The following is a 27,193-nucleotide window of genomic DNA, read 5'->3' on the forward strand; positions in this document are numbered from 1 at the left end:
TCTGAGTCTTCCCAACTCTGTTGAAAGGTCCAGGTAATGTGAATTACAGAAAATGTTAAAAATTCAAAGGAAAACAGGCTGGTCAGTAGTGTGGTACAGTGCTTATTTCATTTCTTACACAGACTTCCTGAAAAATGAAGTTCAGAGAGCAAACTGTATGTGATGACATTTAAGTGTTCTCTTGACACTGACATTGGTGTGATCACTTTCTAGCCTGGTACAGGACTTAGTTCACAGATTAGGTATTAATGAGAGGAAAAAGATCACTTACAATTCCTGAGAATAATAAAAATGTAAAACTGCAATCCACAGTCCATCAAAGTACAAAAATACTGTCTTGGAATCACAGCTGCTGTTGACCATGCTTGAGCACTAGTTCCCACATGCTCAGCCTGCTGTAGAGAACACAGTTGGCACTGCAGGGAAAGGGTAGACTACAGTGAGACCTGCTAACTTCCCAGGCTTTGTGTTGCAGGGATAAAATCCCAGGAGAACCATCCTCACTGACTCTCAGGTTCTGAGCACTGTTTTACAGAGCTGCTTCCTTATATATTCCAGAAATGCTTCAAGGCTTGTCATTCAGACCCAGCCATCACTCCTTTCCCCATCCCTCCCTACCTCCATCCCTCCATTTGTTTCCCTCACTATATGGCCCTGTCTGTCCCAGAAGTCTCTGTAAATCAGTCTGGCCTGGAACTCACATAGATCCACCTGCCTGAGTGAACATGCCTACCTCACATCCATTTCCTACGGAGATGCTAGACTTTCTAGAGACCAACAGCTGATCTAAGACTTGTACAATGTGAAGCCCTTCCAAGACTGAAAGCACATAAAAGCCAACTTCTCATGGCCAGTTGGTTTTTCTTGATTTTCTGTGTCAGGGTCAGCAGTGCCATGACCTTCCAGCTTGGCCAAGTCCTGTTTCTTCAAGTGAGTTCACTTGTGATGCAGAAATTTGCTCTGGAAATTGCTGAATATAGAAAGATTCTCCATATCAGAAGTGGTGACACAGGCCTCTAATCTCCATAATGGACAGGCAAAACAAGGAAATCTGAATCCAGGACTAGTCTATTCTACACAGAAGGAAGAAGGGTAAATTGGAGGTTGTAGGTGACCCCTAGATTAATTTGGAGGGAAACCACGGGGGAAGATCAGTTGTCATCCATGTTGATTCAGCAAAAGGGTTTCTCAAAGCTCTCAAGGTTGCTCCCTGTTAGCTGGTTATCTTATGGCCCAGTAAACAAGAGAACCAAGATGCCTAACATCCCCTGAGAACTTCCTGTAAAACAACCCACCAGTTAGTCCTGAAACCAACAGAAGATATAGTAGAGTATCCTCATCTGTGTCCACTCCACCCTTCATCTTTCCCTTGAACCATTTAAAGAAGAACACAAATTTTCATCAGTTTAACACTTTTATTAAGAAAGCTGTAAACAAGCAAACAAGCAAATAAACAAACAAAACAGATGGCTGCAAAGACACAACTGCAATTGTCTGTGCCCTTTCTGTAACAGCAGGTGCTGACAGAAGATTCTCTAATTGCAAGCCTTAGCAGGCTTCCGGGCTCTGGGACTCCAAAGAGATTCTAGGTGACCTTTTCTCTTCTTCTTCTGGCCAAAAGCCCCTTGAAGCCATGCCCAGCACCCTTGGCATCTGGGACTGTCAGAAGCAGGATCCTGGTCAGGGTAGTCTCCACCAACACAGGTCTCAAGGTTCAGCTTTTTCTTCCTGAGCAAGCTTGGTGAGGGTTGGTCTGGCTCCTCTGTATTTTTGCAGTTGTCATTTTCCACATCACCTGGGGACACTTGTGGCTCCCTCTGACTCTCATTCTGGAAGACATCTGTGCCCCTCTTCTTGGCACAAGTCAATCTGTGGTAGTGTCTCAGGTAGTCCAAGCTCTCAAATACACAAAAGGAATATAGATCCCAATCGACAAATAAACCATCCTCAGAGCAGTGACCTGACTCTCCACAGAAACAAGCTGGCTCAGACTTGGTATATCTTGTACTCATTGCTGGCAATACACATGCACATTTCAGTGCATGGTCTTCAAAATATGGTGCATCCTTGACAGAACTGGTACAGAACTGCATCATCTTCTTGGCTCTATCCATGGAAGGCTGAGGGCAAGTCCTTGACCTTGTGATTCAGAGAAGTCTCCAGTTAGTTAATTATACTCTATACTTCTTGAACCCTCCCCAACATTACATTATCAGACGCCTCCACTTAGTTAATTATAGCCTGAATTGTGTCCCCTCCCAACCATTATACTGTGAGAAGCTGGGTTTTAAACCTACAATTCTAGCATCTATTTGCCTTGCCTGAGGAGGCAAGATTCTGCCCAATAGTGACAAAAGCCTTTCTTTCAAGATCCTTAGGGAAAAAAAGCATATCAGACACAGAAGCAGAGGCAGCTGGATCTCTGAGCTCAAGGCCAGCCTGGTTGTCAGAACTAGATTCAGGACAGCTAGGGCTACACAGGAATACCTAGTCTCAAAAATCTAAACCAAAAGGAATGAAGCTTCTCAAAGTAGATGCTATCACTCTGGAAGCAATTGTCTAGAGGTAAACATTATAGGGGACAGATTAGACAGGCAATGGGGAAAATGCTAATGGGCCAGCAAATCTATTTGGGGTGCCTGTATAGAGAGTAAAGAGTAACGATCTCTCACTCTCCCTTTCTTTCCTGAAGGGGGATTTATTAGAATGACTTACAGGCTGCAGTTGAGCTTATTCCACACCAGATGGATTGGAAGCAAAGTCCAGGAATCCAGAAGTTCTCAGTCCCCGAGGCTGGATGTCTCAGCTGGTCTCCAGTAGAAAATGGAATCACAGAGAAGTAGGCTCTAGTGTCAGTGAAGGGATAGATTTGCTAGCTAGGAGAGAGCAAGCCGACTGACTGAAAACTTTCTTCCTCTGTGTTCTTATATAGGCCTCTTTCTGAAGGTGTGGCCCAAAGTAAAGGTGTGTGTTCCTGTGGTGTCTCACACCTTTAATCCCAGCCCTATGGGAGTGAATCAGGCAGGTGGATATCTCTGAGTTTGAAGACAGCCTTGTCTATAAAGTGAGTTTCAGGACAGCCATGGGTATTATAGATAAACCCTGGCTCATATCAAAAACAAAAATCACAATAACACAGATATGTGTCTTTCTTGCTGCAGATCCAGATCAAGAAGACCTGTGTCTTTCAAGCTCAAAGGGACCTTCATTAAAGACAAGCCTTCCTACCTCATAGACAGGGATTACTGTCTACAAATTTAGCCAAAGTCCCTTGCAGGTGTGTTCTCCATTTTTGAATTTTGCTAGCTCATGATTGAATCAACATACTTGACAGCAAACAATAGTCATTACGGAGGATGTTTCTCTCTGTAAACGTGACTCTTGTAAAATCCAGTTTGTAGACCAAGCTGTCCACCAAGTCAAAGATCTCCCTGCCCCTGCCTCCCTGCTGCTGAGATAAAAGTCACGTGTCACCAAGTCCTGCTTGGAAATCCTGTTGATAGTCCTTTGGTCAGCTGGTCCTGAGCAGATGCTGATCCTGTATTCCCAGCAGAGAAATGGTTAGGAGAAAACAGCTAAGTGTAGAGATGAAGCTTCAGGACAGGGAATCTCCTCTCCACCTGCTCACTCTCCCAGCCCCTCTCCCTGTCTTGTGTTTTATTTCCTGTCCTTTAGATGAATGCACATGATATTTCCATCCTCTAGTCTCTTGTGTCTGAACAGAGTCTAGGAGAGGTTTGCTGGGATAGTTGGGCTCCATGCTGCCATGGACTGGAATGATATTTACAGAAAAGCAGACAGTAAGACTGGAAAGCAGTTTCATGAGGAACTGTCAAACCAGAGGTCTTCTAAGTCAGAGATATCAAGGGCTGAAAGCCATTGGTCAAGATCTGCTCGTGGCAGTTCTGGAGGAGGCCAGGAGCCACTGGTACAGAATCCCAAGACAGCTTCTTCACACACGAGAACTAAAAACCAGCTCTCCTGCTCTAGGTCCAGGCACACCTCAGCTGTGTGTTCTCTGGGATAGATCATGTGAGCCTTCTGCACTCATTCTGTGGGTGGTGTTCATAATCCAGAAAGGGGTTGGGGGATGCAAGCATATTAGGCTGAAACCTTGTGTTTACAAATCCACAAAAAAGAAGACGTGAAAAAGGGAAAAGTTGTTGTTTAGAGTATATAAAACAGAAACCACACACCAAGAAGATGAGGAGCAAGAAGAGAACTGTCCTGCCTGGGATGTTAGTAATCTCCAAAAATAACACACAGGAGCCAATCTGATGTAACTCATAGTAGGGTCTTTATTTTATTTGAGTTATCTGGTGCCCAGGCAATGAACCACTGTCATGTAGGACATGCAGTTTTGTTGGTTGGAGGGCAAAGCAGGTGCCAGAGCCAAGGAAGGAGTCCTGGCAAGAAGCCAAAAGTCTCCATTGACAGACCCTCAGTTCTGCTTTGGAGCCTCAGCCCTGGACTTGTTCACTGCTGCGGGCGCTGTGGCTCTGGAGCTGCAGTTGGTGGGCTCTTCAGGGCTCATACTCTGGACCCCTTCTGTAGTAGCTCTGACTTATGCCCCAAGCCAAGTTCCCCTAGGCTGTCAGCAGGACCAAGCTGAAGCCTGAAGGTGATTTAAAATTTCATAAGTGATTTTGTTTCTCTGTACATTAGTTTTGCTGACAGGACTGGACTTGGTCAAGCAGGCAGTGGTGGGATTTTGCTCATGTAGGGAAGGTGTGCGCCTAAATGCTGACTGAAATGCCTGGAGTCCTGGTGCAAGCATATGCAAGATGCCTTGTGAGTGCCCTGGTTTCCGTTTCTTTTCTGGTCAACTGCATCTGGACCTTTCTAAAAGCAGGTTTCATGCTTTCTTCCATAGGTAAGTGACCTTTTCAGCCTAGCCATCGTGCCAAGACTTGAGACACTCCCGCGTCCCCCTGGAAGTCACTGTGCAAACACAATTCTCCATTACAACTGCTTTTCTTTCTGTTCGCCTAAGGTTTTCCAGATGGCGCGGACCAGGGCACCAATGCCCTGTTTTGTTTCAGATTGTCTTTTCCATCTAGTTGCCCTTTCCCCTGTTGCCTTGTGGCCAAATTCCAAGTGTACACTTGACCAACAGGGGAAACACAGGACGACCCCGGTTGACTCACACGCACATGCCGAGTTTTAGGCGAGTTGTGCAATCCCTGCCAAATCCATAGTTAGTTTTCCTGTCCACTTGTCCACACTTGTAGGGTCCACTGCTGGAGCCAGGTCATTGAAGGAGCTAGAAGCTCAAAGTCTTCCTAGACCAGCAGCTCTGCCTCCCAGCTTGGCGGGCCACTTCTTCACAGTAGGGGTCGCTGTGGAGCTGCTCTTCGCCCAGAGACCAATTCCAATGTTCAGTGCCCATCCTATGGATTCTCAGGGCACTAATAAGTGGGACTTTTCCTCAGAGCCAAGTTCTTTTTGGCTGTCAGCTGCCACGGGGTTGAAATCTGATGGTCATTACCAGACCCCTAAGTGATTTTGTTTCTCAGTGTTTTTGTTTTGTCCACAGGATCAGATTCTGTCAGGCAGGCTGCAGTTAGATTCTATTGGAACTCACACTGCACTCCTAAACACAGAGATGCCTGGCGCCCAGGTGAGAGTATGCAGGGGGTCGATGGAGACCCGGCAGTTTGGATTCCTTTCATGTCCTCTCTGCTCTTTGTTGTTTCTAAACGCTGAAAATTCGTCCAGTTTCTTTCCATTGTTGAACGCATTGCCCAGCTATCATTGGTAAAGGCATGCTTTTGACCTTGCAAGTGTACCAAGGTATGAGCCACACTCAATGCAGCCCACCTCTGGAGGTCTACAAAATTAGTGTCTGTGGGAATCTCGGTTGAAGCTGCATTCCTTTTGTTGTGAAGAGGTTTTTCCAGAACAGTACGGTCTAGGACGCTAAAGCTCTGCTTTCTGAGCTGTCTTTCTCTCCTGTGTCTTCCTTTCTGCAGTTTCTCCTTGGCTATGGCCCTGGCGTGCCCTTGTCCAGTGTGTAATAGACCAGAAGACGCTAACTGGCGGTTTCTCATTCGCACACCCACGGTTGTGGGCCAGCTTTGCGATCCTGGGGAAGTCCACAGTTAGTCCTTAGCTTTCTTGTCCACAATGTTGGTTGCTAAATGGGAGCCTGACCAATGAATGAGCCAGACCAAAAGAATAAATGGTTCTCAGCTCCGAGCTGCAAGCAGGCGACCTCACAGTAGAGGGCGCCCCGGAGTGGTTAAGAAGTTGGTCCAGGCTTTCAAAGTTCTAAGGCAGTTTGAATGGTCAGGAACTGGTCAGGAACTTTTCCCCTGTGCCTAAGTATTTGAGGGTCTTCCATTGATATGTGTATATGAAAGAACCCAGATGTCCTTCAACAGAAGAATGAATACAAAAAAAATTGGTACATTTACACAATGGAATATTATTCAGCTATTAAACATAATGAATTTGAGAAATTCTTAGGTAAATGGATGGAACTAGAAAATATCATCCTGAGTGAGGTAACCCAATCACAAAAGAACACACATGGTATTTACCCACTGATATGTGGATATTACCCTAAAACCTTGACATAGCCAACATTCAACTCACAGGCCACATGAAGCTCATGAAGAAAGAAGACCAAGTGTGGATGCCTCGGTCCTGCTTAGAAGGAGTAACAAAATTCTCAAGAAAGCAAATATGGAGACAAAGTGTGGGACAGAAACTGAAGGAGGGGCCATCTGGAGACCATTCCACCTGGGTATCCATCCCATGTGCAGTCACCGAAGGTAGATGCTGATGTGGATGTCAGAAAGCACATGCTGACAAGAGCCTGATATAGCTGTCTCCTTAAAGGTCTGCGAGAGTCTGACATATTCAGAGGCAGAGGCTCACAGCTAACCACTGATCTGATCTAGGGGTTCCCAATAGAGGAGTTAGAGAGAAGACTGAAGGAGCTGAAAGTGTTTGTGACCCCATGAAGAGAGCAACAATACCAACCAACCAGAGCTCCCCAGGGTCTAAACCAGCAGTCTGAGAGCACATAGAGAGGGACCCATGACCTCATCTATACATGTAGGGGAGGATGGTCTTGTTGGGCATAGATGGGAGAGGAGATCCTTGGTCCCATGAAGGCTGAACACTGAGTGGGTGGGAATTGGAAGGTGGAGAGGTAGGAGTGTGTGGGTAGGTGCGATACATTGTCATAGAAGAAGGAGGAGGGGGGATAGGATAGGAAGTTCCTGGGTGGTGGGGGGAATGTGGTAAGGAGTTAAAATCTGAAATGTAAATATAATATCCAAGAAAAAATAAAATAAAATAAAACCAAAATATGAACTTAGACTGTAAATTTGTTGGATAAAACTGTGAGAGGAAGACTAAACTATTTGTCTTATGATAGAACAGTGAGGGGGAAAAGGAATTGTTAGCACACACAAGTTATTTCCATTAGAAAAAAAAACAAAAGAATAAACAGAGCCAGGTGGTGCAGACTGTCCTGCCTTCTTCACTCTCATGCTCTCTCCTGACAGACTCTGCGGTTTGCTGGCATCTTTGGCTAAGGGGCCTCTAGCTTCCAAGTGGGCAGGGCCTATATGTCCTTGTTAAGGAGAAAGTGCAGAAGTGATTCAATTCTTATTGCCTGAACAAAGGAATTATACAACCTGCCCAGGCTCTGAGCAGACTCTTCCCAAAGACTCTCTTCCCTCTAAAGCACTTGGAGCTCCCTGTGATAGAGATACTCTCATATTCAAGTAATGACTTTAAACTTTTGTTAGTTTAACCAATAAGGTTGCAACAAATGTGGTGCTGAGCCACCCAGAAGATCAGGGCAGAACTTCTTTTCACATATACTTTGGTTGCAGTGAGCAGGAAAACCTCAGCTCTTTCTGTTACAAGAGCCAGTGAGTTTGAACAGAAACAGGATGTGAGAGCTGCAGTGGGCAAAGTGGAAGCAGTACTAAAATAGACATTACGACCTTAAGGCTGGAGGCACAGACTCAGGACCACACTGGAGGGTTGGCTGTAGCCTGACAACTGAGTCAGGAAAGGGAGGGGAGGAGTTTGTACTCAGCACAAAGGATATAACTGGAGGGAGAGTGGGAGAGAACACATCCACTCACTGCCCTCCTCCCTCTTCACTGGACTTTGGAGGAGGAGTCTCTCTCTCTCTCTCTCTCTCTCTCTCTCTCTCTCTCTCTCTCTCTCTCTCTCTGCGTGTGTGTGTGTGTGTGTGTGTGTGATTGTGACAACTGTTTTTTTTTTCACAAATGCTGAATTCTATTAAACTACCAGGCATTTGTCAGGAAGCTGGCAATGGTCCCTCTGCCCTGCAGTCCACATTCTGTTCATGGGTGGAGATGTAGGCAAACTGCATCAGAAATGGCATGTGAGGTGTCACCTCTATGGAACAGAAAAGAAGGACAGTCATCTCAAATACATTCTTCTCTCTTCAGCCTTCATACTAATTCTCTTAATTTGGCAGTTAATTGACCAAGGAGCATAGGTTAAATCTTTCAGGGGTATACATGTAAGTTTCACATATACAAGGCATTTCATGTTACTATGCAGAAGAGTACTATCTTAGGGTTACATAGTGAAGCAAGAGACATCATGACCATAGCAACACTTCTTTTAAATTTTATTTTGTTATTATTCTATTTACTTATTCACTTTGCATCACACTCACTGACTCACTCCCAGTCACCCCCTCCCACAATCATTTTCCCCTCCCCTTCTCCTCTGTGCAGATGGAGGGACCCTGGGTATCCCCTTCACCCCCTGGCACTTCAAGTCTCTGAGAGGCTAGGTACTTCCTCTCCCTCTGAGGCCAGACAAGGCAGATAAGCTAGTAGAACACACTCCACTTACTCGAAACAAGTTTTGGCATGGCCCCCAATCAGATGTTCAGGACCCACATGAAGGTTAAGCTGCACATCTGATACCTATGAGCTGGGAGGCCTAGGTCCAGCCAGTGTATGTTCTTTGGTTGGTGGTACAGAATCTGAAAACCCTAAAGGTCCAGGATAGTTGACTCTGTTGGTCTCTCTGTGAAGTTCCTATCCCCATCCAGACCTATAATCTTTTTCTTATTCTTCTATAAAAATCCCCAAGCTCTACCCACTATTTGGCTCTGTCCATCTGATTCAGATGCTGGGTGGAGCCTCTCAGAGGACATCATGCTCCTGTCTGCAAACATGACAGAGTATCAATCATACTCACCTATGTGATGGGTCTCTAGTTGGGCTGCTTTTTGGTTGGCCATTCCCTCAGTCTCTGTTCTGTCCTCCATGCCTGCATTACTTATAGACAGGATAAATATTGAGTTGAATGTTTTGTGGTTGGGTTGATGTCTCTATTGCTCCACTGGGGTTTCTGTCTGGATACAGGAAGTGACCCCTTCAGACACCATATCCACAAAAAAAGTGAGTCATACCAAGGTCACTCCATTGATTTATGGGTGCCTTCCTTGTCCAGGCCATGTATCATCCTCCTCACCCTGTCCAGTGCAGATTTCCATTAATTTTCATGGCCACCTAGTCATCTATCCTGTCCTGCCGTACACAGGATCTTGAATCCCACATTTCCCTCCCACTCCCCCTCACCCTACCTCAGTTCTCTTCCTCCATCTGTCTATTATGACTATGTTAATGCCCTTTCAAAATGAGAGTCAGGCTTCCTTGCTTGGGCCTTCCATCTTGTTTAGCTTCTTTGGGTTGTGGAGTATAACATGGTACCTGTATTTTATGGACAATATCCACTTCTAAGTAACTACATACCACATATGTCCTTTGGGACTGGGTTACCTCACTCAGCATGCTATTCTCAAATTCCATTCATTTGCCTGAAAAATGCATGATATCTTGAGTTTAATATCCGAATAGTATTCTATTGTGTAGGTGTACCACATTTTTTGTTTTCTGTTTTCCAGGTAAGGGACATCTAAGTTGTTTCCAGTTTCTGGCTATTACAGATAAAGATGCTATGAACATAACCGAGTAAGTGTCTTTGTGAGATATTGGAGGATGTTTTGGGTGTTTCCCCAGGAATGATACAGCTGAGTCTTGAGGTGGAACTATTTTCAGTTTTCTGAGAAAATGCCAAATTGATTTCCAAATTGGTGGTACAAGTTTGCACTCCCACCAACAAAGGAGCCATGTTCCCCTTGCTAAACATCTTCTCTAGCATGGGCTGCCTCTTCAGTTTTTGATCTTAGCCATTCTGATGGGAGGAAAATGGAACCTCAGACTTGATTTGATTTGCATTTCTCCGAGGAATAAGGAATTGAACATTTCTTTAAGTGCTTGTCAGTCATTAGAAATTCTCTGTTGTGAATTCTGCTCAGTTCAGAACCTTAGTTTTTTTTTTTTTTTTTATTAGATTATTCGTGTTGTTGGTGTCTAACTTCTTAAGTTCTTTGTACATTTTTGATATAAGCCTTCTGTCAGATGTAGGGTTGATGAAGACCCTTTTCCAGTCTGTGGGCTGTGGATTTGTCCTATTGACAGTGTCCTTTGCCTTACAAAAGATTTTCAGTTTAATTAGGTCCCTTTTATCAGCTGATCATCTAAGAGCCATTGGTGTTCTGTTCAGGGACTTGTAACCTGTACCAACGTAGTCAACAGTATTTCCCACTTTCTCTTCTAAGAGATTTAGTGCACCTAGTTTTATATTGAAGTCCTTGGTTCACTTGGACTTTAGTTTTGTGCAGGGTGATAAGTATCGATCTATTGTCATTCTTTTTCATATAGGCAACCAGTTAGTTGAGCACCATTTGAAGAAGTTCTCATTTTTTGTATGGTTTTGGTTCTTTATCAAATATCAAGTGTCCATAGATGTGTGGGTTTATTTGTGCGTCTTTGATTTGATTCCATTGAACAATGTGTCTGTTTCTATACCAATGCCCTGCAGTGTTTTATTACAATTACTTTGTAGTACAGATTGAGGTCAGGGGTGGTGATTTCTCCCAGTGTTCTTTTATTTTTCAGGACTGTTTTGGCTCGCCTGAGTATTTTGTTTTTCCATATGAAGTTGAGAATTGATCTTTGAAGTTCTGTAAAATAAAATTGTCTTGGAATTTCGATGGAGATTACATTGAATCTGTAGATTGCTTTTGGTAAGATGGCCAGTTTCACTTTTTAATCCTATATATCCATGGGCCTGGGAGATCTTTCCATCTTCTGATATCTTCTTCAACTTCTTTCTTCAGGGACTTGAACTTCTTGTCATGCAGATCTTTTACTTGCTTGGTGAGCATTACACCAAGATATTTCTTTCTAGAGCTATTTATCAGAAGGTCTACTGACTTCTTCGAGTAAATTTGGTATCCACACTCTTTGCTGACGATGTTTTCAGATATAGGAGTTCTCTTTCCAAATTTTTGGGGTTGCTTGGATAAACTATCATATTCTGGAAAAAATAGCAATACTTTGATTTCTTCCTTTCTAATTTGTATCCTCTTGATCCCCTTTTCTCTCTTTTTTTTTCCTCACTTTGGAATGCTTTATTTCAATGATAAATGATAAAATGTATTTTCATTGATTTAAGTTTTTACATATGGAATTATCTGGTCAAATTCTTTGTCAGGAAAGAAGCCTATTGTATTCACAGATGTGAAAACGGGAGGACAAAAGGATTTTGACTTTGATGTGTTAGAATTTCAAGCTGAAATTATCTCAACAGACTCATTATTTGAATACACATAATCGATCTAGAAATAGTTTTGTGGGGGACTAAAAATGTCAGGATATAGAAGGCTCTAACTCATAAAAGTGCATAGAGATTAGGTTGGACAATTTTGCTGCCCTTGCTTCTGAACTCATCTTCTGCTTCCTCATCTACTTCGAGGAGAGTAGCCTCTGCCACTGACACATGCAACTGCAAACTGAGTAGTTCAATCATGGTTGTTTGAAACCATGAGGCAAAATAAACCTTCCTTCCGTGAAGCTGTTTCTGGGAGGTTTTGTGATCACAATAAGGCAAAATTAACCAACGCCTTGTGATCCAAGTGTTTAACTAGATTGTGTGACCAAGTTACAGATAAATGCCTAGTTTCTTTTTCTACTCCTGAAGCAGATCTTTATATGCACAGTCTTTTCTAAAATGATGGTTTGGGCGGTGAAAAAAAAAAACAACGAATTCTGTTTTTCTTTCTATTTATTTATTTATTTATTTATTTATTTATTTTTGTTGTTTCGACAATCTATATTTTCTTTTTTTTTTCTTTTTTTTTATTTTATATTTTATTTACATTTCAGATGCCATCCCCTTTCCCCATTTCCCCTCCCTAGAAAACCCCTATCCCATGCCCTCTTTTCCTTTTTGCTTTTATACAATTTTTTAAAGTGTTAGTTAAAGGTTTTATACGTTTGGTAATGCTCAATCAGAAATGTAACCCAATACCCAACCTAGATATATGAACTGTCTTTGACTAGTGGAGACACGTGGACATCTGCCTCCATGCCCCCTCCTCTCTTTCTCTCTCTTTCTCTCTCTCATCACCTAGCTTCTCCTCTCCTTCATCTTGTCCTCTCCTTTTTCCATCTCTTCCTCTCGGTACTCCTTCCCCCTTAGCTCCTCCTACATATCAAACTTCCTGTTAAAATAACACTTTTCTGTCAAAATGCAATTAGAGCATAATTATTCATATTTGTACCAGTGAGGTACAAGATAGTCCTAATACCCAGTCCATCATTTTGTTGACTAACCAAAACCTCTGTCATCTCTCCTGACTAAAATACTTAGTTTTGAACCTGGCTTTTTTTCTTGGCTTAGAATAAATGTCAACTGAAAACCTTCCACTCAGATTTTTAATCTCAAAGTAAATAGCCAGGATTGGCTATGAGACTATAGATCTTCAACCCTGTCAGAAATCTAGAATGACTGAGTTAACTGAAATTATGGGAAGCACAAAGCATAGCTTCTAAAAGTTAGCCAATTTCTAGAGACCACTGAACACCTGGGAAGCCCCTATATTACAGAACGTTGGAGCATCAAATCTTCAGCCTTCTGGCCCAGAATCATCTGACAGACCTTAGTGATGCAGGATTATTAAGGGCTGATTACTCTGTCTAGGCAGATATAATCAGTCGACTATTCTGCAAGTGTGTCCTTTACTGGACAGTAATTTGTCTGTAGATGGAAAGAGGCAAGTCTCTGCACAACTGGAGTAACTCCAAGGATGCTCAATTTCTTCTTAGAATCCAAGACAGGAAGCTGTCAGGAGCAGACAGGTCTCTAATCAAAATGAACATTAATATAGAAATGTTTGTAACGTCAATTCTGTGGACTTCTGATGTTTTGAAAACCAACTATCCATGTAAGGTAACCTGGACTGTTGTCTGTTAACTCCTCTCAGCTATTTCTAAATAAAACATAGAGAATACCCTAATAATAAACTCCAAGCCATGAATTTGCTATAGTCCCTTAACTCACAGGCTCACCATCTCAAATCTGTTAAAAAAGTTAAAGAAGGACTGGGTCTAAGCATTGTATTCCTAAATGTGTTATATAGGCACAATGTCCATGAGAGTACCAATATTCATCTCATTTTTATATCAATAAGAAACTCGTACCAATGAAAACCTTAAATTTGAAATCAAAGTAAATTTTGTACCATTTAAGAAATTATAACTTCATCTTGATACTAATTATACAGATTTCTATCAATAGGTTGTGGCTATGCAATAAATCCTAGCTAATCCTCTCTATTCCAACAAAACCTCTACTTTTCCCTAGAAAGACAGTCCAGTATTAACCACCTTAGTCCCCAAGCCCAGGGAATAGTGACACTGACTCTTCATTAACTTTTTCAAGCTGATTACCTGCGTTGAGATATTGGGGGGGGGGGGGAGAGTAAATTGATAAGCCTCTGACACCGTGTCTTCACTGCATCCAGGTGGAATTCCAGGACATCAGAGGTTTGAGCAGGTCTGCTCAGTTTGCTTGATGAGTAGATACACCGAGGCTGTGTGTTCTGCAATATACAATTCTCAGAACAAATTTTATTATCAAGAAAAAAAATTTTTTTTCCTAGAGGGCTGACTTTTTTTTTAAGATGTTGGTTCTAAGAACTTTTCTTTTTTTTCCCCTCTTTTTAAAATTGGTTGTAATATTTACATTTCAAGTTTTATCCCCTTATCCCATTCCCCCCACTATTGAGGAACCCTTTATCCCATTCCCCCTCCTTGTGTTTCTATGAGGGTGTGATTTTCCAGTTTCTATGATGCTGTTTCCATTAACATAAACTGCCTGCCAAATTTCTAAATCCTTCCATTTGTGTTATTAAATCTCCTATTTTTCTTTTTTCTTTCTTTTTTATCTTTTTTCCCTTATTTCTTCTTTTTTTCATCTATCTTTTTAAAATTGGGTATTATATTTACCTTTCAGATTTTATCCTCTTACCCCACTTCTTCCCACCCCCCAGAAACCTCCTATCCCATCCCCCCTCCTCATGCTTCTATGAGGCAGTGCCTGCACCTAACCCCCCCACTACCCCCTCCCTACCATCACTTCCCCCCCCATCCCCCACACTCTGTGTTCATTTTTTATAGGACCAAGAAACTCCTCTACCATCAATGCCCAACAAGGCCATCCTCCCCTACATATACTGCTGGGGTCCTGGGTCCCTCCCTATGTGCTCCCAGGCTGGTGGTTTAGACCCTGGGGGGCTCTGGTTGTTTGGTATTGTTGCTTTCCTCCTGGGGTCACAAAACCTTTCTGCTCCTTCTGTCTTCTCTCTAAGTTCTCCATTGGGAAACCCTTGATCATATTAGTGGTTAACTGTGAACATCGTCCTCTGAATGTGTTAGTCTTTGGCAGACCTCTAAGGAGACAGCTATATCATGTTCTTGACAGCATGCACTTCCAACCATCCACATCAGTGTCTAGCTTAGGTGACTATACATGGGATGGATACCCAGGTAGAATGGTCTCCTGATGGCTCCTCCTTCAGTTTCTGTCCCATGTTTTGTTTCCATATTTGCTCCCTTGAGTATTTTTGTTGCTCGTCTTAAGTAGAACTGAGGCATCCCCTTTTGGTCTTCTTTCTTCATGTGCTTCATGTGGTCTGCTGGTTGAGTCTCCGCTATTCCAAGCTTTTGGGCTAACATCCGCTTAACAGTGAGTAAATACCATGTGTGTTCTTTTGTGATTGGGTTAACTCACTCAGGATGATAATTTCTAGATCCATTCCTAGGGACTAGGAACTCAAGACTTGGGACTTGGACTAGAAAGAGAGACTGAAGAATGAATGGGATTGAATCACACTCTGTCTGGTCTCCATTATTCACATCCACCCTCACCCTCTCTTGCTGAACCCCAACCCGAAGACTTGAGCAGCATGGGGCAGTGCAGGCTCTAACAATTTAGCCCCAAGGCTTTTGGCAGTGCAGGTTCCAACACTGACAGAATGGTCAGAGACATTTTGGCCCCCAAACGTGGGGTAGTGCACTTCTCAACATTTTTGAAGCCCAAGAGTTAGGAAGTTAGGCCCGAAATAATTCTTTCTTTCTTTCTTTCTTTCTTTCTTTCTTTCTTTCTTTCTTTCTTTCTTTCTGACAAAGTGTCCTGAAGCCCAGACTGACTTTGAAAGCCTGATCCCCTGCCTCCACCTCCTGAGGTTGCAGGTGTATATATTCACACTTTTCTTATACATGGGATGTCCTTAGACCAGAGATCATCAGCCATTTTTAAAAATCTTGTTTGGGATGTGCCTCAAAACAGAATGGGTGCAACTCATACTAAAGTGGACTAGATAACTATGCTGAAATCCCTGGATGTCAGCTGCTGAGTGACAGAAGTCAATCAGGCAAATGAGGAGGGGGCCATTGTCTTTCCTTTTCCCCTTGATTTCCTTAGTAGCTTTCCTATTTCAATGTAGTGTCAATTTATGTCTTTAGCTTTCAGTATGCCCACCTTTCTGTCTTTCCTTTTCTCTTCTGAGACAGTCTCATGTAGCAGGGTAGACTCAACTTTGCTATATAGCTGAAGCTGACAAAGGATGCCAATGATGGCTATTCTTGATGATCAACTTGATGACATCAACTTTAACTAACTAAAATTTAAAAATGGAGAGCACATTTGGGAGGGATTTTCCTCTTAACTTGAAAGAGGAAGATCCATGTCTAATGTGGAATTTTAAAAAATTTTTCATTTTATTTATTTCATGGGCATTGGTGTTTTGTCTGTATGTATGTCTGGGGTGAGGGTGTCAGATTCCTCTGTAATTGGAGTTCTAGACAGTTGTGAGATGCCACATGGTTGCTGGGAATTGAAGCCAGATCCTCTGGAAGAGCAGCCAAGTGATCTTAACTACATAGTCTTCTCTCCTGCGCCTTTAATCGGGAACTTGCGGTAGGAAGACACACCCTTAATTTGGGCCACACCTTCTGCTGATAACTCAAATAAATAGAACGTGGAAAAAGGAAGCCCTGGCTTTTTGCTCTGGACTTGCTAGCAAGTGTATTCCTTCTGTGGCATTAGAGACTACTTTGGGATTCCAGCTTCTACTGAAGACCAGCTGAGTCATTGAGGCTTGGGGACTGAGAATCTTTGGATTCTTGGATTTTCCATTCATAGTCAGACATCATTAGATTAGCTGGAGCACATCCTAGTCTTTTGGAGACCAGAGTTACTTCCAACTCAGAAGACTGGACTTGAGAATTTGCAAACCATCAGCGGTCAGCACAGTGCCTACCACAAGGAATCCCTTGCTGCAATGTCCTGTGTGCACTATAAATTTTCCTCTAAACTCACCTATGGCACCATCACCTTTGATGGGCTCCATATCTCCCTCTGCGATTTAAAGAAGCAGATTATGGGGAGAGAAAAGCTGAAAGCTGCCTATAGCGATCTGCAGATCACCAACGCAGAGACGGAAGAAGAATATACTGATGTTAATGCACTAATTCCTAAAAATTCATCTGTAATAGTCAGAAGAATTCCTATCAGAGATGTTAAGTCTACAAGCAAGAAACGTGTTATAAGTCGAACTGAGCCAGTGATGGGAGCTACAAAAGCAATTGGTGACCCTTCTGCATCTCTTTCTCTGGCCCAGCTTACAAAGACTGTCAATCTGGCAGAAGCCAATGCTTCTGAGGAAGACAAAATTAAAGCAATGATGTTGCAATCTGCCCGTTTATACAACCCAATCAATTACATGAAGAAAAGTCTGGTAAGTCTGCCACCTCCATCCTACACCTGCTTTCGTTGTGGTAAACCTGGTCATTATATTAAGAATTGCCCAACAAATGGGGATAAGAACTTTGCAACTGGTCCTAGGATCAAAAAGAGCACTGGAATTCCTACAAGTTTTCTGATGGAAGTGAAAGATCCTAACATGAAAGGTGCAATGCTTACCAACACTGGAAAATATGCAATACCGATTATAGATGCAGAGGCCTATGCAATTGGGAAGAAAGAGAAACCACCCTTCTTACCAGAGGAACCATCCCCATCTTCAGAAGAAGGTGATCCTATCCCAGAGGAGCTCCTGTGCCTCATCTGCAGAGACATTCCTACAGATGCCGTTGTCATTCCATGCTGTGGAAACAGTTACTGTGATGAATGTATAAGAACAGCACTCCTGGAGTCCGATGAACATACATGTCCAACATGTCATGAAAATGATGTTTCTCCTGATGCTTTAGTTGCCAACAAGTCTTTACGGCAGGCTGTTAATAACTTTAAAAATAAAACTGGCTATACAAAAAGACTACGAAAACAGTTACCTCCACACCCAACACCAACACCAACACCAACACCAACACCAACACCAACACCAACACCAACACCACTCATCCAGCAGAACCTGCAGCCTCTGATGAGGTCTCCCATATCGAGACAGCAGGATACTCTGAAGATTCCAGTGACATCTTCCTCAGCTAACCCAATTCCCTCTATATCTTCATTAACTTCAAATCCATCTTCTTTGGCCTCTTCTGTGCCTGGAAACCCATCTTCTGCCCCAGCTCCAATACCAGGCAGAGGAAAGAGCTGCAAATACCGTGCCAAGTCCAGATTTCATGGATTCCACCCATCTAGGTCAAGGTCACCTCCCTATAGACTATACCACTCCTGGTCCAGATCTCCTCAAGCATTTAGGGGACAGTCTCCCACTAAACACAATATATCTCAAGGAGAAACAGAGCGTGAGTATTTTCATAGATACAGAGAAGGTCTACCCCCTTATGACACCAAAGCCTATTATGGGCAGAGTGTTGACTTTAGAGACCCATTTGAGAAAGAACGCTACCAGGAATGGGAGAGGCAATATCGACAGTGGTATGAGAAGTACTACAAAGGGTACACAGTGGGAGTGCAGCCTAGACCCTCAGCCAACAGAGAAGACATTTGGAGAGAGTGGCTGAAACTTCAGGGAGACTTTGGGGTCCTCAAGAAGTAGAAGCTGCATCCACAAGAAGGGTTCAATGGGCTCTGAACCAGCCAAGAGATGACAGCACACACAGCTTTGCAGACATGCTTGCCCCTGGTGAATTCTGAAGCCAAAGGTGCCCAACCCCCAAATGACCAAAAACAGAGGCTTACATGAGACAGAAACCTGGAAAGGAAAGACATCCAAGCAATGTGAAGAGAATACACCTTGAAATCCTTCAATATACTACTCACTGGCAGGAGCCAGAGAAAAACTCAGGAAGAGCCTCATGCTGCCTCTGTGAACTTCAGAGCTGGGACTGTGCCCCACATGACCAGGAGTCTGGAAGTGTCTTTATCTTGTCCTCCTGACTGTTCAATTGATTTGTTAAGGAATATTTTCTTAAGTCTATGTAGAATCATTGCTTTCTGATGGACAGTGTACATAAATAAAATCTTTCCTCTCCACCACCTTCCTGTGTAAGTGTTTTTCAGAGGTAAAATCAGGATTGGAGTCTGGGGTTGGAAGTGGTCACTAATCAAGTCAGAGGAATTTCCCTGCAGGTGGAGTTTCATTAGAAGTGGGATGTGGACACTAACAGGCTTGGTAGGGACAAAAGCATGGCCCACCCACCTGGGTTTCTTGTATTGATTTCCAGAAGAGGGCAGAGTGGAGCAGTGGGAAAGGGGGTGAAGGTGGAGTCTGCAAGTGATCTGCAGGTTACAATGACAAAAAGGAACAATATGTTTCCAGGGTTTTTTGTGAACTAGAACTTTCAACTGTATCATTTGCAAAGCACTATTTTAGGTTTCTCTCTCTCTCTCTCTCTCTCTCTCTCTCTCTCTCTCTCTCTCTGTCTGTCTCTCGTCTCTCTCTGTCTCTAATGCTCAATTTTTTCAATGCTAGATCTTGGCAGTGTAGGCAATATCTGGTAACTTTTATTCTGTTTTACAATTTTGAGATTACTGTTTATTAAGAACATGTTTCTACTCTTTCCTCTTTCCAAACCCTCTCATGCATACACCTCAGCTCTCTTTTAAATTCCTAGCCAATTTGTTCTTTAATTGCTATTGTGTAGACAGCCGTGCCCTCTGGTGGCGGAGGCCTTAATAGCAAGCCACCAGCAGAAGCGCCCTGATAAGCAGGCCCTCTGTGTTCTGGAGCAGTCTCCTGTCTCTGTGTAGTATGCAAATGGGGTGCAGGAGCGAGCGGGAATGCAGGAGCCGGTGGACTTGCAGCCCAGCTAGTAGAACATACTCCATTTACACACAAGTTTTGGCATGGCCCCCAATCAGATGTTCAGGACCCACATGAAGGTTAAGCTGCACATCTGATACCTATGAGCTGGGAGGCCTAGGTCCAGCCAGTGTATGTTCTTTGGCTGGTGGTACAGAATCTGAAAGCCTTAAAGGTCCAGGATAGTTGACTCTGTTGGTCTCTCTGTGAAGTTCCTATCCCCTTCCGGACCTATAATCTTTTTACTCATTCTTCCATAAAAATCCCCAAGTTCCACCCACTATTTGGCTCTGTCCATCTGATTCAGATGCTGCTGGGTGGAGTCTCTCAGAGGACATCATGTTCCTCTCTGCAAACAGGACAGAGTATCAATAATACTCAGCGCTGGGATGGGTCTCTAATTGGGCTGCTTATTGGTTGGCCATTCCCTCAGTCTCTGTTTTGTCCCCCATGCCTGCATTACTTACAGATCTTTCCTCCTGCACCTCCAGCTCATGTTGTTTGTTTGTTTTGTGTTTCTTTGGTTGTTGATGCTGTTGCTTTGTGCTTCCTTCTCTTCCTGGAGCTTCCCAATTCGTACAGCAATCAGGGCTTAGATTACAAGGTCCAGTTTACAGAAAGAAAAGAATTCAGTCTCCAGATGCTTGAAGACAAACAAGACAATCTGCCTTCCTGGAAAAGGCCAGAGTAAGAACCCTGGACCAGCTCCCATAATCCCACTTGTGTAGACAGTCCAGCCTTCTCAGACCTGCACAGCTTTCAGTCTAATTTTGGATGTCTCAACTGCTCTACTCAGGTGAAAACAGCACCCGAGTGGCAGTGTGGGGTGTTCCCACTAGAAATGGACAGGGTCTAAAGCAGAGGTAAGGCTCACCTCTGCATCCCCAGGCTACCCTGGAATCGTCCTGGGCCAAGGTATCACCTGTTCCCAGTGGCCCTGCATTCTCACAACGCCATTCTTTATGCCAGTCTTGGCAGCTCCTCCTCTGCCCGCAGTGATGGCAGTGATGGCAGCCATGAGCAGCCCAGTCTTGGGGTCTATCCAAAGCCTGCACATTGGGGCGGGGCCTGGTAGAGCTCCACACCCAGGCACTGGTACATCCTGCCCCAGCATTCACTGCCAGCCCCACAGAACACAGGACATGCTTAGCCCCACCTCCGAAAGCTGCAGAACCTGGTGCTCTAGTTTCCTGGAAGACTCTGGTCCCTCTCAGCACTGTGGACTGCCCACCACTCAAAACACCTGATCTGCTGCTCCCGAGAACCCCTGGGTCGCGCAGGCGTTCAGTGTGCAAGCTCCACAGTCCTGGGTCTCACTCTATGCAAGCTCAGGACCCCAATTCGCAACAGCCCTAGCAGGATGCTCTGTCATGGACCCCTAACTTTGAATGAGGACTAAGCTGCCATCTTTGTGTGGGGCGTGGAAGGAGGGCCTGGAAGACATACTGAAGATAGTAAATCTTGAATTAAAAAGTTCTCAGACTGGGGCAGTCCCAACTTGAGGAGAATTACACAAACTAACACAAGCAGGGCCTTTATGTGTTGCTCCTGGGATGAAGTGGTTTCTCCTGGGTCATGGTGAGGAAAGACACTCCAAACAGATTCACTGATTCCTAATATCTTAATAGGAGGAAACCAGTTCAAACTTTGAAAGCATCCTCCGTAGCTGATTGGACTCTTTCTTATGGCTTGACATCCTCTTCTGGAACACAGAAGTTATGGGTGGTGGTTGCTCCTGATAGGTGTCTTCTAAGTGCTGTGGATGGTCTTCCCTCCCCTCCCCTTCTCTCCCTCTCCTTTTTCCTCCTTTTGTCTCTTCTACTCTCTTTTCTCCTCTCCCTCTCTTCCTCTTTTCTGTCTCTCTGTCTCTCTTTCTCTGTCTCTCTCTCAACCTTTCTCTCTCTCTCTCTCTCTCTCTCTCTCTCTCTCTCTCTCTCTTTCTCTCTCTCTCTCTCTCTCTCTCTCTCTCTCTCTATCTCTCTCTCTCTCTCTCGTGTGTGTGTGTGTGTGTGTGTGTGTGTGTCCCAACTGAAGACAGAAGACATTGGATCCCCTGGAACTAGAGTTACACTTGTGAGGTGCCCAGTGGTGCTGAGACAGCATCTCTCTAGCCCTTCTGAAGGAGCCTTCTAGTTTCTGGTCTGTGCATGTGCTGTACATGATACTTGTGCTCTCCTATAATGAGTTGCTAGCAATGTCCTTCCCTGTGAGGACAATGAGCGGCTGCATCCTAGTCAACCCAGGCTGTCCCTGGAGAAATAGACCTATTGGCCTAATCTTTGATTCAATTATCTGTCCAGGGACTTGAATTAAACATGAGAAGGGCCTTGTAGAGGTCTCTAAGCATCAGGTACTAGAGTGGACTCTAGTATGTAGCATTTGGTGTCCTTCACCCTTCTGTCCCCCAGCCTTTTGTGGGACTGGCCTTATCCTATTGCCATTGATTCTATTCTGTGGACATTGTGGACACAAACACAAGATTCTCAGGGTTAGGCTTTATTGGATACACTGAAGGGCAAATGAGGCCTTGGGTGCCTCTGGTCCCTTCAACTAGGGGAGAGCACACTCCACAAGGGGTTCTCAGGGTTCAGGACAGGAGAACACACCTGGCTTCTGGCCAGCCAGCCCTTCAAGGTGTCTCTGTGCCACCCCAAGGACTGAGAAGTCCTGGTAGGGAGGGTGGAGTTTGGAAGGGGTGTTCCAGAGGGTCTCCGCTGCTCTGGAATTAAGATGGAGACTTTCATGGAATAGACCCTAGGGACACAGACCACTTTGAGACAGAAGGCCTGGGCTTTGTGGAAACAGTGACCTGTATTGGCTCCTGAAGTAGAGACCTGAAGCACTGGCTGGGTTTTGGTGATTGAAGGTCTACAGATCAAAGGCTCCCAGTCTGGAAGATTGTGCCAGTGGTTTGCACTGATGCTCGGGTTGCAGGCTTTTGACTCTGGAGGGTCTCTGCCTGGGACTCTACATCCACCAGTCTTTTTCTTCTTTTGTTTGGCAACAGATGCAAAGCCTTGGCCTGGCCCCGAGGCAGGTAGAGGCCAAAGCCAATGCCTATTCGGAGAGGCCCAGATTCCTGGCCCTGGGCACAGGGCAGTAGTTGTGGGAAGGCAAGCAGCCGAGGTATAGTCTTGTACTTGGGGGTGGGACAAGATGGGGTGCGGAGCTGGAGGCACACTAGACATATGGGGTACTCCACGACTGGGGCCGGGCCAGTTGTGCCTAGCCACATGTGCTGCAGAATCTGTAGCTGTAGGTCTTGTGCAATTCTGTGGTGCCCCACATGGGCCACCAGGGCTTTGGCAAGGGCCCCTGGGTCCTTGAATTCTGTAGGGTCCACCTTGCTTGGCACACATCCCCCTGCCACCCCAGAGGACCTGATGCTTCTGGATGGAGGCCACTGCCATGCTTGCTTGTTCCTCTGAATTCCTTGAGAAGATGACGTGGGGATGGGGGATGTGACCCTAGAGCTTTGAAAGTCCTGGAGGGATGAAGCAGACTGGTAGGAGTGAGGAGAGGAATTTTGTAGCTGGGAAAGAGAGGAGGAGCTGGTAAGAGGGGGAGAGAGACAGAGCTGATAGTTGGAGGGAAAGGTGGAGTGAGGAGAGGGGAGTTGTTCACCAAAATAAGTATAGTTTTGGCAAAAGCAAGAGGAGGATCCTGGGAGAGAGGAAGAGTAGGGAAGAGGAACAAAGTCAGAATTCGAATCCAAAGAGTAGAAGTGAGGTCCAGGAGACGGGGTCTGTGTCAGAGCAGAAATTAAATATGCCTGCGTGGTGGTGGGCAAAGGAAAGTGGGAAGAAGGGAGGGTCTGATGGGGAGAAAGAGATGCTAAGTTGGGTGGAGGGGAGTCCATGAACTGTGAGAGGACCTGAGGGGGACACTCTGGGGGCACTGCATTCTGTAGCAGCACCTGGTCCTTGTTTTGATGCAACATTGTCTTGAATCCAGGTGGGAAGCAGATGGGGTGACAAGACTAGTGGTTATAGACCTAACAGTCAGTGTGGGGATCTCTGAAGCCAGCTGTGGCTTGTAGTTAAGATTGCCTTTTGTGCAGAGTGTGGCTGCAGCAGCTCGTTCTGCTGCAGGCATCAGCAGCAGGCCAAGGGGATAAGCGGCCTCTTCTACCTGGCTGTGGCGTGCTCAGTCCAGAGCCTGCATCTAATCTTGGCTCCTCACGTTTCCTCAGCCATTGGCTGGGGATGTATGGAGATGGAGAATGAGAGCTGTCCCTGGGGAGCTGAGGGGTAACCGCAACTCTCTGGGTGGAATCAGGAGAAAGACACAGTCTGTAGGACCTGCAGAGAAAAAGACAGAGGTCAAGATGTCAGAATGATTGGTCGACTTCTGGATTCTGTGTCAGGTGCTCATTTCCAGTGTGAACTCAAGACCGTCAATGTGAGGTCTTTGGATGTAGTTCAGCTGCTACATTGTTTGTCTAGCATGCACAAAGTCCTGGGCATGACTCCAACACCACGTAAGGGTGGCATGCTGGCACAAGCCTGTAATCGCTGTGGGGATATAAGGAGCTTGAGGCTAGCCTGGGCTCCATGAGTCTGTCTCAAAACAACGAAGACCAGCACTTTGTCACCTTTGAGGTCAGAAAATCTGGCAAGGTGTTGTAGAGAAGGTTAGAAAATTGGAGATTATGGCTGGAAAGACTTAGGGACTGAGGGGAAATGGGCAGCAAAGAGCACTGAAGGCCAAAATGGGGAAAGGACTGGAGAGGACTGTGCGGTGCTTTACCAACTTGTGTGCCTTCCACCGTTTCAAAAGACACTTCCCCCAAATAGGGGACCTGGAAGAGAAAGTAGAGTCACAGAACAGTCTATCTACCTTCTTCCCGCCCCCACACTCAGACCCCTAAACTGACTCTGACCCAGGATTCCAGTCTGAGCAGTGCCCTTAGTCCTTTTTCTGGTACACAGAGCTCTTCTGCAGTATAGGGTTTTGTCCTAATCCTGACACACAGATTTTGTAACCATCCTAGTTTCCTGGCTCGATGGTGCCCCTGGCCTCTTGTCACCCTCAACACCTCAACCCTCAATCCTTCTCCCTCAGCCTGGCCTTGGCTCAGAAGGATTATCAGAGCCAGTGGCAGCAACAGTAGGGCCAGCTGGTAAAAGGCTCCAAGAGACTGAGGCTTTGCCTAAGGGGCAAAGCCCCAGTGGGAGCTGAGGGGCTCCTTCCCTGAAAGCAGCTCTCACTCTCTGGCATCAAAAGCCTGTGTCACAGAGATCAGATAATGACATCATAGATTCTGCCTTCTCCTCACCCTCAATGCTCTGGGTGTTTCTCAGGGACCTGCCAAGGCTGTTTTGGTAAAAATTTTCAGGTAGAATTGTTTGATGTACACCCACAAACCTAGCTCTGCTTGTCTGCTCTTAACATGTACAGCTCCAGGAGGCAGGGCTGAGCCTTGCAACTTCCTCATTGGCTGCTGTCTGAGGGAAGTAACTGTGCTCCATACCCTTTCACCTTTGGAATATTACTGTATATTTTAGAAGCTACTTCAAAAGATTTTGTTTATTTAGATGTATGTCACATGCTTGCATGTGCCATAGAAGGCCTGAAGAGGGTTGGATCCCCTAGAGCTAGAGTTTTAGACACTTGTGAGTCTCCTGATATGAGTGCTGGGATCTGAATTCCAGGCCTCACAAGCAGCAAGTGCTCTTAACCACTAAACATCTCTTCAGCCCCTTAGCTGTTTTCTTTTTTTATTTTATTAAATGGTTTATTTTCTTATTCTATGTGTATTGGTGTTTCACCTGTATGATGAATGTATGAGGGTGTGTCTCAGGGTTTCTATTGCTGTAACTACCATGAGCAAAAACCAAGTTGGGGAGGAAAGAGTTTATTTGGCTTATACATCCAGATCATAGTCCATCACTGAAAGAAGTCAGGGCAGGAACTAAAGCAGGACTGGAAGGAGGAGCTGATGCAGAGTCCATGCAGAGATACTGCTTACTGCCTTGCTACATATGGCTTGCTCAGCCTGATTTCTTATAGAACCCAGGACCACCAGCCCAGAGGTAGCACCACCCACCATGGGATGGGCCCTCTCCCATCAATCTGTAATTGAGAAAATGCCTTACAGTTAGATCTAATGGAAGCATTTCCTCAACTGAAGCTCCTTTCTCTCTGATGACTCTAGCTTGTGTCAAGTTGACACACAAAATCAGCCAGTACAGGGCATCAGATCCCTTGGAACTGGAGTCATAGACAGTTGTGGGCCAGCTTGTGGGCGCTGGGAATTGAGTCCTCTGGAGGAACAGCTAATGTCTTAACCACTGCACCCTCTCTACAGAAAGTGAAAAGTTTCCTATGAAAGCTATCTAAGGGGAGAAGTGAAAAGGTCCTAAGTAGAGAAAAGAAAACTTCTATCAGGAAAAGGGAAAAGTTCTATTCTATGTGCTACTCTAAGTCATGTGTCACCAGACCCTGCTTGGAAATCCACACAGTTAACAGTTCTTTGGTCAGCTGGATTCCTGAGCAGATGCTAGTCCTGTATTCCCAGGAGAGAAATGGTTAGGGGGAAACAGCTCAGTGTAGAGATGAAGCTTCAGGACAGGGAATCTCCTCTCCACCTGCATACTTTTCCAATGCCTCTTTCTGTCTCCTGTTTTATTTCCTGTGTTTGAGATGAACACATGTAACATTTCTATGCTATAGTCTTTTGTGTCTAGACAGAAGGCAGGCAGAGAGCGGCTGGCATAGCTGGGTTCCATGCTGCCCTGGACTGGAGGCATATTAGCTTGGAAGCAGACAGCAAGCAACTGGAAAGCAGTTTGTTGAGGGACTGTCAAGTGAAAAAGGCAAAGGTTGTTTTTAGAGTGTATAAAACAGAAACAACACACCAAGGAGGTGAGGGGCAAGAAGAGAACCAACCAAAGCCACACTGCAATAAGCAAGTCTGTGGAAGGACAGGGCCATCCTGCTAGTGTGGGAGTCTCTGAGTGAAACTATTTAACATCTCAGCCTGGCACTGTGATGCTCTCCTGTCAGTCCACCCTTCTGGTGGCAGGCTGCAGGGTGGTCTGTTAGTGGTGCTTCTTTCAGTGAAAGTGTGTAATAGTGAACAGAAAGGGGCTCAAAATGAAAGTACAAAAAGGTCCCTTTGCCTGCCACCTAGATTTTGGGGAAATGAAATGCATCTAAAGTTTTAAAATAGGACTTCCCTAGAGCAAACCGGAATATGCTGGGCCATGATATTCTCCTGCACTGCTGAATGCCTTTGCTAGAATCCCCAGATCTGGTGCCCTGCTGACTAAGACACCTGCAGAAAAAGTCTATGTGGTTTGGTTGATCCCTGGCTAGCTATGGCTAACTTTTAAGTCTCCTGGAATCACAGTCAGGCAGCACTGGAAGGCACCTATGTTCAAACCATTTCACATCTAGTTTGAGCTGGTTTGACTCCTTCTCCTGGAGTGACCTGGTGCTCAGAGCCAAGAATCAGCGCCTATAAAGAAAAGTGGTAAAATCAAGAAGCCTCAGATACAGGAAAACAGGGGCCTGCCACAGAGATGATGGTTTTATAGGAAAACTTGACAGAGCTCTGGAGAAGAAACCAGTGGCACTCAGTGTAAGAAGAGCTCA

At 44.9% G+C, this 27,193-nt stretch overlaps 1 protein-coding gene and 1 pseudogene across 1 annotated transcript; one reads left to right on the top strand and one right to left on the bottom strand.

Annotated features, from left to right (window-relative positions):
- Positions 1 to 27,193, top strand: part of LOC117723848 (serine/threonine-protein phosphatase 2A 56 kDa regulatory subunit gamma isoform-like) — a 691,904-nt pseudogene that overhangs the window by 423,935 nt on the left and 240,776 nt on the right.
- LOC117723855 (proline-rich protein 30-like) lies at positions 22,186 to 24,765 on the bottom strand. Its single transcript, XM_034523412.2, has 3 exons — positions 24,477 to 24,765; positions 24,344 to 24,395; positions 22,186 to 23,895 (listed from the first exon to the last, which is right to left on the bottom strand). The coding sequence occupies exon 3, from the start codon at positions 23,532 to 23,534 to the stop codon at positions 22,470 to 22,472; it is 1,065 nt and encodes a 354-aa protein (XP_034379303.2). The 5' UTR covers positions 23,535 to 23,895; positions 24,344 to 24,395; positions 24,477 to 24,765; the 3' UTR covers positions 22,186 to 22,469.

The sequence above is a fragment of the Arvicanthis niloticus genome, chromosome 19 (genome assembly GCF_011762505.2).
Source record: "Arvicanthis niloticus isolate mArvNil1 chromosome 19, mArvNil1.pat.X, whole genome shotgun sequence".
Classification (NCBI taxonomy): domain Eukaryota; kingdom Metazoa; phylum Chordata; class Mammalia; order Rodentia; family Muridae; genus Arvicanthis; species Arvicanthis niloticus.